General features: G+C 50.3%; 1 protein-coding gene across 1 annotated transcript in view; it reads left to right on the top strand.

The window, feature by feature from the left end:
• HIF3A (hypoxia inducible factor 3, alpha subunit) overlaps positions 1–9591 on the top strand; it is a 48937-nt gene extending 39346 nt beyond the window's left edge. The window contains exons 14-15 of the mRNA XM_011963147.1: positions 3014–3095; positions 9073–9591. Coding sequence (XP_011818537.1) covers positions 3014–3095; positions 9073–9170 — 180 coding nt within the window. The 3' untranslated portion in view covers positions 9171–9591. The remainder of the gene's footprint in view (positions 1–3013; positions 3096–9072) is intronic.
• The last annotated feature ends 284 nt before the right edge of the window (positions 9592–9875 follow it).

Below are 9875 nucleotides of genomic sequence, written 5' to 3'. Positions count from 1 at the left end.
AAGTGCAAAGAAGGAAAACTAAGCAGGGTAAGGGGAGAAATGGCATGTGGCTGGTATCTGCAGGAATCTTCTCTGCTCCCATGAGACCCCCTCCCCAAACTAGAACAGGTCTTGGCCTTGGATTACTAGTGCAGAGTTCAAAGTGCAGACACTAGAATCAGACTGACCTGGGTTCAAGTCCCAGGTCTGCCACCTAGTAACTGTGAGACCTTGGGCAGGTGACATCACCACGTGGAGCCTCAGTTTCCTCATCCAGAAAATGGGAATAGTTACATCTCACAGGACTGCCATGAGAATTAAAGGAAATTAGGCCCTTAGCTGACATTCAGTAGGCTGACCATAAATGGTGTATAAAAACAAACCAAATGGCTGGGCGCAGTGGCTCATGTCTGTAATCCAGCACTTTGGGAGGCCAAGGTGGGCTGATCAACCTGAGGTCAGGAGTTTGAGACCAGCCTGGCCAACATAGTGAAACCCCATCTCTACTAAAAATGCAAAAATTAGCCAGGCATGGTGGCAGGCACCTGTAATCCCAGCTACTCTGGAGGCTGAGACAGGAGAACCTCTTGAACCCGGGAGGCGGAGTGAGCCAGCTGCTGCACTCGAGCCTGGGCAACAAAGAGCAAAACTCCATCTAAACAAACAAACAAAAGCAGCCTCCCACAGTGTCCCTCCTCCAGTCTCTCCTCAACTATGCATTCTGCACAACGGCAACCACAATACCCTTTTCAAAAGCCGGGACCAGGTACAGTGGTTCCTGCCTGTAATCCCAGCACTTTGGGAAGCCAAGGCAGGAGGATCACTTGAGCCCAGGAGTTCAAGACCAGCCTGGGCAACATAGTGAGATGCCGTCTCTACAAAAATAAATAAATAAATAAAGTTAACCGGGTGTGGTGACATGTGCCTATAGTCCCCACTACTCAGGAGGCTGCGGTGAAAGGATCACCTGAGCCTGGGAGGTCAAGGCTGTAGTGAGCCATGATCGTGCCAGTGCACTCCAGCCTGGATGACAGCACAAGACCCTGTCTCACAAAAATAAAAATAAAAAAGCCAGCCTGGACTATGTCACTTCTGCAAGGCCTCCCTCTAGGACCTTTCATGGCTCCCTAGTGCTTCCAGCAGTGCCCTGGTTCTTCACTCTGCAAAGGGTTGTTTGAATATGAGATGTGGTTGATAATATAACAGTTTACAGGCCAGACGCAATGCCTCACGCCTGTAATCCCAGCACTTTGGGAGGATGCGGCGGAAGAATCACTTGAGGTATAGAGTTCAAGACCAGCCTGGCCAACATGGTGAAACCCTGTCTCTATTAAAAATACAAACATTAGCCGGGTGTGGTGGTGCACACCTGTAGGCCCAGCTGCTTGGGAAGCTAAGGCACAAGAATTGCTCACCCGGGAGGTAAGCCGAGATCGCACCACTGCGCTTCTGCCTGGAGGACAGGGTGAAACTCTGTCTCAGAAAGAAAGAAAAACCCTCTCTCTCTATATATATAGTAGCTTACACTTACTAAGTGCCTACCATGTGCCAGACACTGACTGCTCTCAATTCCTTGCATGATTAACTTATTTAATCCCCACAACTACTATTGAAATATTCTTGTTACTGTTATACACACTTACACAGAAGAGGTTAAACAACTGTATCAGAGTCTGCACAGGAAAGGTAGCACACTCAGATGGAGTGTTGAGGAGAATTTAATAACAGGACTGTTGAAAAAGGTGTTAACCTAGTGTAGGGAAATCAGCAAGGCTGGTGCAGCACCCTGGGGCACAGCATGGGAAGTGGGCACCAGCCCTGGCCTGAAGGTGCAGGGTGGGGTGGTCACCAGATCCTGCAGCGAGTGGAGTCCAGCTAATGAGGGCTGAAACGTTCCATGGAGGGACACCACCAACTCACAGGGAAGAATAAATACCCCACCTGCTGGTATCTCCCGTGAGCTAACCAACAGGAACACACGGAGCAAAGTTGCACGCTGTTACGGTCCCTGTGCACAGGTCCTCGGGAAAAGGAAGAAGGATGAGGGGGAATGAGGCTCTGGAGGTACACAAGTAGGATGACTGAACAGGAACTGATCCAAAGTCACACCACGGATGGGTGGCCACTGGAGCCCAGTAGCCCTTAATCACTGCACCATCTTGTCTTTGGATATATATTTTTTTCCTTCCTTCCTTTCTCTTTTTCCTTTCCTTTCCTTTCTTTTCTTTCTTTTTTGAGATGGAGTCCGCTCTGTCACCCAGACTGGAGTGCAGTGGCACGATCTTGGCTCACTACAACCTCCTCCTCCCAGGTTGAAGCAATTCTCCTACCTCTTGCCTCCCAAGTAGCTGGGATTACAGACACACGCCACCACACCCAGCTAATTTTTGTATTTTTAGTAGAGATGGGGTTTCACCATGTTGGTCATGCTGGTCTCAAACTCCTGACCTCGAATGATCTGCCCATCTCAGCCTCCCAAAGTGCTGGGATTACAGGCATGAGCCACCGCGCCCGGCTTCTTTCATTTTTAAAATTTTTTGTAGAGCTAGGGTCTTGTTATGTTGCCCAGGCTGATCTCAAACTCCTGACCTCAAGTGGTCTTCCTACCTTGGCCTCCCAAAGCACTAGAGTTACAGGCATCAGCCCCTGTGCTTGGCCTTATTTTTATTTTATTTTTACTATTTTTTTTAGAGATAAGGTCTCTGTCACCCAGACTGGAATGCAGTGACACGATCATAGCCCACTGCAACCTCAAACTCCTGGTCTCAAGGGACCCTCTCACCTCAGCCTCCTAAGTAACTAGGGCTACAGGCACCTGCCACCACACCCAGCTAATTTTTAAATTTTTGTAGAGATGATATCTCACTATCTTGCCCAGGCTGGTCTCAAACTTTTGGACTTACGTGATCCTCCCGATCCTCCCGCCTCAGCCTCCCAAAGTGCTGTGATTACAGCCACCGCGCCCGGCCGTTCCTGGGATATTAACGGTGATGATGATGATGATGGTGGTGGGCTTTGTCTCTCTCTCCCACAGAGTTTCCTTCTGACAGGAGGACCAGCCCCAGGGAGGCTGCAGGACCCCAGCACCCACCTCCTGGACCTGAATGAGCCCCTGGGTGAGTAGCAACCTGGGTATCCAGAGTCCCAGGGCACCCTCTCCCCTGGGAGGTGCGAGAGGGATGGAGCCACTCCAAAGGTGCTGGGGGACTGTCAGTGCTTGGAGATGACCTCGATGGAAATGGCAGCTCCTGTCTCTTCTGTCTTCTCATGGGCACTGCGGAGGAGAGAGGAAGAGAGACCCTAATAAAGTGTGATCACAGACCCGAGCCTAGGTCTCTGGACCCTGCACGCCTACGATCACACTTATTTATTTATTTTATTTTTGAGATGAAGTCTCACTCTGTCGCCCAGGCTGGAGTGCAGTGGCGTGATCTCGGCTCATTGCGACCTCCGCCTCCCAGGTTCAAGCGGTTCTCCTGCCTCAGCCTCCCCAGTAGCTGGGATCACAGGTGTGCGCCACCACACCCAGCTAATTTTTGTATTATTAGTAGAGACGGGGTTTCGCATGTTGGCCAGGCTGGTCTCGAACTCCTGACCCTGATCAGGTGACCCACCCGCCTTGGCCTCCCAAAGTGCCGGGATTGCAGGCATGAGCCACTGCACCCGGCCTAAAAATGTTTTAAGATCAACAACAACAACAACAAAAAATTAAAGGAAATGTCTTCCCATGTGGCTATGGTGGTGATGCTGCTTCCCACAGCCCCTCCACAGAGCATGAGACAAGCTGTCATTTCCTAGTGCATAGCTTCACTTGAAACCTTCAGGTATCAACCAGAGGGATCTTTTCAGAGCCTGAATCAGACCCTGGCCCTCCTCTGCTCAGAACCCTTTTATGGCTCCCTAGTGCACTTCAAAGAAAGATCAAGCTCCTCATTTGGATTCAGTTCCCTGTAGGGTCCAGTCTCTGCCACATCTCAGACCACGCTGTGCTCCATGCCCTCTGTTTCAGCCACAGTCACTGTCTTTCAGTTTATTCTTTCCTTCATGCATGTAACAAATATTTATGGAGCACGCCGTAAGCACCAGGCATGGTTCTAGGGGCTGCGGACTCACTGTGAACAAATTGCACAGAAATCTCCACCCTTGCGGAGCTGATATTCTAGTGCAGGAGACAGATCATAACAAAGAAACGAGTACTAGAAAGTGTGCAGGAGGGAGGCTGGGCACGGTGGCTCTGTAATCCCAGTGCTTTGGGAGGCCAAAGTGGAAGGATCACTTGAGGCTAGGAGTTCGAGATCAGCCTGGACAGTATAGCAAGACCTTGTCTCTACACTGCCCTTTCGCCCAAGCTGGAGTGCAGTGCTGAAATCTTGGCTCACTGCAGCCTCTGTCTCCTGGGTTCAAGCGATTCTCCTGCCTCAGCCTCCCAAGTAGCTAGTACATGCCACCGTGTCCAGCTAATTTTTGTATTTTTAGGAGAGACAGGATTTCACCATGTTGGCCAGGTCTGTCTTGAACTCCTGACCTCAGGTGATCTGCCTGCCTTGACCTACCAATGTGCTGGAATTAACAGGTGTGAGTCACTGCACCTGGCCTAAAAAATTTTTTTTAATTGGCCGGGCATGGTGGTGCATGCGTGTAGTTCCAGCTACTCTGGGGGCTGAGGTGGGAGGATCACTTGAGCCTGGGAGTTCAAGGCTGCAGTGAGCTATGAGGGTGCCACTGTACTCCAGCCTGGGCAACACAGCGGGACCCTGTCTCAAATAAAAAAGAGTGCAAGAGGGCTGGGTGAGTGTTTTATGCCCGTAATCACAGTGTTTTGGGAGGCTATGGAGGGGAGGATCACTTGAGACCAGGAGTTCGAGACCAGCCTGGGAAACATGGCAAGACCCTGTCTCTGCAAAAAATTTTTAAAAACCAGGTGGGTGTGGTGGCACGCACCTGTTGTCCTAGTTATGGGAGGCTGAAATGAGAGGATTGCTTAAGCCCAGGAGTTCGAGGCTACAGTGAGCTGTGACTGCACCAGTGTACTCCAACCTGGGTGACAGGGCGAGATCCTGTCTCTATTTATTTCTTTTCACATTTTTATTTTCTTTCTCTCTCTCTTTTTTTTTTTTTCGACACGGAGTCTCGCTCTGTCACCCAAGCTGGAGTGCAGCGGCAGGCTCTGCCTCCTGGGTTCACGCCATTCTTCTGCCTCAGCCCCCCGAGTAGCTGGGACTATAGGCACCCACCACCTTGCCCAGCTAATTTTTTGTATTTTTAGTAGAGACGGAGTTTCACCGCATTAGCCAGGATGATCTTGATCTCCTGACCTCGTGATCCGCCTGCCTCAGCCTCCCAGTGTGCTGGGATTACAGGCTTTCTCTTTTTTTTTTTAGAAAGGTCTCTCTCTGTCACCCAGGCTGGTGTGCAGTGGCGCACTGTCTGCTCACTGCAGCCTGTGTGCCCCCGGGCTCAAGCGATCCTCCCACCTCAGCCTCCTGAGTAGCTGGGACAGCAGGTGGGCACCAGCACACTTGGCTTTTTTTTTTCTTTTGTATTTTTAGTAGAGACAGAGTTTTACCATGTTGCCCAGGCTGGTCTTGAACTCCTGAGCTCAAGTGATCTGCTCATCTCAGTTTCCCAAAGTGCTGGGATTACAGGCATGAGCCACTGCACGCACCAGGCCCTGTCTCTATTTAAACAAACAGGCCAGGTACAGTGGCTCAAGCCTGTAATCCTAGCACTCTGGGAGGCTGAAGCAGGCAGATCACCTGAGGTGAGGAGTTCAAGACCAGCCTGGCCAACATGGTGAAACCCTGTCTCTACTAAAAATATAAAAATATAAAAAATATAAAAATTAGCCACGGTGGTGGGCGCCTGTAATCCCAGCTACTCGAGAGGCTGAGACAGGAGAATCATTTGAGCCCAGGAGGCAGAGGTTGCAGTGAGCTGAGATCACGCCACTGCACTCCAGCCTGGGCAACACAGCAAGACTCTGTCTCAAAAAATAAAAATACAAACAAATGAACAAAAAAAGAATAGGAGATGAAAATAAGCGTAACGGGGGAAATGATGCACACAAGGAAAAAGAGTTTGGAGTGGGGGGTTTCAGTTTTAAACAGTATGATCAGGGTGGTTTCATTGAGAAGGTGATAGTTGAGCAAAGACCTGGGGTGAGTCCTGACAATATCGGGGGAAGAGTGTCCCAGGCAGAGAGAACAGCAAGTGCAAAGGCCCTTAGGTGGGGATTGTATCTGTCTTTTTTTGGGGGTGAGGGGACAGGGTGGGTCTTGCTTTGTTGCCCAGGCTGGAGCACAGTGGTGCAATCACAGCTCACTGCAGCCTTGAACTCTTGGGCTCCAGCGATCCTCCCATCTCAGTCTCCCGAGTAGCTGGGACTACAAGTGCACTTCATCATGTCTAGCTAATTTTTAAATTTTTGTAGAGAAAGAGGTCGGCCGGGCGCGGTGGCTCAAGCCTATAATCCCAGCACTTTGGGAGGCCGAGACGGGCGGATCACGAGGTCAGGAGATCGAGACCATCCTGGCTAACACAGTGAAACCCCGTCTCTACTAAAAATACAAAAAAAACTAGCCAGGCGAGGTGGTGGGCGCCTGTAGTCCCAGCTACTCGGGAGACTGAGGCAGGAGAATGGCGTAAACCCGGGAGGCGGAGCTTGCAGTGAGCTGAGATCCGGCCACTGCACCCCAGCCTGGGCGACAGAGCGAGACTCCGTCTCAACAACAACAACAAAAAAAATAGAGAAAGAGGTCTTGCTGTGTTGTTCAGGCTGGTCTCAAACTCCTGGGTTCAAGTGATCCTCCTGCCTCAGCCTCCCAAAGTGCTGAGATTGTGCCTGGCCGTCTCTGTCTTATTTGGGGAAAAGCAAGGCCATTGTAGCTGAAGCAGAGAGGAGAGAAAAGTGAAGGCTGACTGTATGGAGACTCTGTGGGGCATTGTAGTGGCTTTAAAGTCACCTTGCTCGAGGAGGCTGCCTCAGGGCCTTTGCATATCCTGATTCTTCTGCCTGGAATACTTTTCTCTCTGTTCTTTGCCATGTTACCACATCCTTTAGATCTCAAATCAAATATTATGAAGTAATCAAATATTACTTCATATGCTAATGGTTTATAACAATCCATAATTACACAGGCCTTTGGATCATCATTTGATGACTGTCTGTCTTCTCCTTTGGGTATGAGGCCTTCAAGGGCGGGGGCCAGGGGTGTCTGGGTCCCTGCTGTACTCTTCTTTGTGCACATGGGTGGGCGGTGGTTGAGCACAGAGGAAGTTCACAGCACATATTTGTGAATGAGGAGCTAAGATTCAGGCACTCACGCTGTGTCTAGCTTTGTGCTAAATCTTGTATGTACCTGACCCAATTGGTGCTTCTCACTGGAATGTCGGTCCTACAAGAGCAGGGAGATTCATCCATCCTGGTCACTGCTGTCTCTCTAGCACCTGGCACAGTACCTAACACAAAGTAAGTGCTCAGTAAATGTGTTGGGGTTTTTTGTTGTTGTTTTTGAGACAGGTTCTCACTGTGTCACCCAGGCTGGAGTGCAGTGGCACAATCATGGCTCATTGCAGTCTCGACCTCTTGGGCTTAAGCAATCCTCGTACTTCAGCCCCCACAAGTAACTGGGACCACAGCCATGTGCTATCATGCCTGGCTGACGTTTGTTATGTTTTGTAGAGACGAGGTTTCGCCATGTTGCCCAGGCTGGTCTTGAACTCCTGAGTTCAAGTAATCCACCCGCCTTGACCTCCCAAAGTGCTGGGATTATTGGCATGAACCACCGCGCCTGACAGTAAATATGTTTTGAATGATAAACTCTCATAAATGAAGTACGTGTGAGTATCCTGGTTTCCCAAGTAACAACAGCTGACTTAACTGCTTTTTCACCAGTACTAGTTATGGTTCAAAGCACCTTCCATAGATTTACTCATTTATTCCTTACAACAGCCCAAGAGGGAGGTGCTGTTATTAGCCTGTCTTACAGATGAGGGAACTGAGGCACAGAGAGGTGAGGTCACCTGCCCCAGGTCACACAGCAAGTAAATATCAACGCCTGGATTCAAACTAGGGCAGCGTCTGGCTCTGGACTCGGGTTCTTCACTGCAGTCCTGAACACCCCAGAGGGGTTCAAAGAGCGGAACGTGCCCAAGATGTCACTGCCATTTGAATCCAGGCAGGCCTCCCTCGCCACCCAGGCTTTTAAGTCCCAGGAAGGGGAGACGGGTTGGTGTGGGATCTGATGAGGTTTCTCTTCAAATAACCCAATCAATCTTTTATTCTTTCATTCATAGTACCTCTCCCCACTGCCTTTTTCCCTTTTTCTCCTTTTTTCCTTTTCGCCTTTTTTGAATGCCCAGACACGCCACAATACCAGGCGTTATCAATACCAGCTCACGTTCCTTTCCTTATTTAAAAAAAGGACTAACTTTCTAATTCATTACAGACACCGCTTCCCCTTTCCTCTCCGCTTTCTTTAACGTGCCCATCTTATCTAAACAAATCAAATGTTTAGCCAACCAAAATTAGTTTAAATTGTATAACCCGACCCCAGCCAAAAAAAAAAAAAAGTACAAAAGCAAGACTTGCGTCAAAAATAAAGGCTCTTGCGCCCCTTTGTTCAAGCATGCTCTCATGGTAGCTAGCCAAAGAGGCACCCCTCTGCACAAAAGTAAAATTACTTTACTGTCCGGGCGCGGTGGTTCAAGCCTGTAATCCCAGCACTTTGGGAGGCCGAGACGGGTGGATCACGAGGTCAGGAGATCGAGACCATCCTGGCTAACACGGTGAAACCCCGTCGCTACTAAAAAATACAAAAAAAACTAGCCAGGCGAGGTGGCGGATGCCTGTAGTCCCAGCTACTGGGGAGGCTGAGGCAGGAGAATGGCCTAAACCCAGGAGGCGGAGCTTGCAGTGAGCTGAGATCTGGCCACTGCACTCCCGCCCGGGGGACAGAGCGAGACTCCGTCTCAAAAAAAAAAATTACTTTACTAAAGATCCTTTGTTTAAGTGTTCAATTTCCTTAAGATTTTACACATTATTTCAAACATTGGGGTTATGGTTGTCCTCTGATTTATCTTTCATCTTTGCAGGCCTGGGCCCCTCACTGCTCTCTCCGTACTCAGACGAGGACACTACCCAGCCCAGGGACCACTTCCAGCCAACGGCAGGCTCGGCCCAAGCCGACTGAGCCGCCTCCTCTCCCCATCTGCCTTCTCCTCCCCCAGAAAGGACCTCAACCACACTCCAAGCCGGCAGCCAACGCACAGGATGGGGATGCCAGGAGAGGGGCCCTCTCCTCTCTATGTGCCCCCTGCCCACCTCGGGCCTACCTCAGCCCTCACCCCTCTGCCTGCTCCCAATCTGGGGGCTCTTTGGGGTGGTCTCAGCTCAGTGACCTCTGGGAGGGGGTCCCTGGCTCCCTCCTCCTCCTCTCAGGATTTCTCTTGGGGTTCTCAATACTTGGTTACCTCATGATCCCTTTCTCTGCCTCTCTTGGCTTTATTTTGGGGAATTAGGGGTGGGGAGGGTTGGCGGGGGGGTCATATCTGTGTTTCCAGGTTCTGGGGAGAACAATGATCCACAGGTCTATGTGATCACGTTTCCTTCTATCCTTCTTATATTATTATTTTTATTTTTGTCAATTTCGTGATATGGTTTTTAATCATGATGAATTGCCTGGGGTCTGTAAGAATGTGGGACTCTGATCTTCTCCGCTCCTCAGGTGTCAGTGGGGGGAGGCTCTGGGCCAGACCTCACTCCCAGCGACTTCCAGTTGAGGCCAAAGCCCCCCAGGCCCTGCCCGCCAGCTCTGCCTGCCCCTTCCGCTCTGGGCTTCCTGCTGCGCCCAGCTTTGCCCAGACACTGACTTCATTCATGGTCCTCCTACTTCAGG

This window comes from Colobus angolensis, unplaced genomic scaffold, assembly GCF_000951035.1.
Source record: "Colobus angolensis palliatus isolate OR3802 unplaced genomic scaffold, Cang.pa_1.0 Scaffold60, whole genome shotgun sequence".
Taxonomy (NCBI): domain Eukaryota; kingdom Metazoa; phylum Chordata; class Mammalia; order Primates; family Cercopithecidae; genus Colobus; species Colobus angolensis.
Note: the sequence above shows the minus strand (reverse complement) of the source record. Positions and strands in the feature narration are given on the sequence as shown.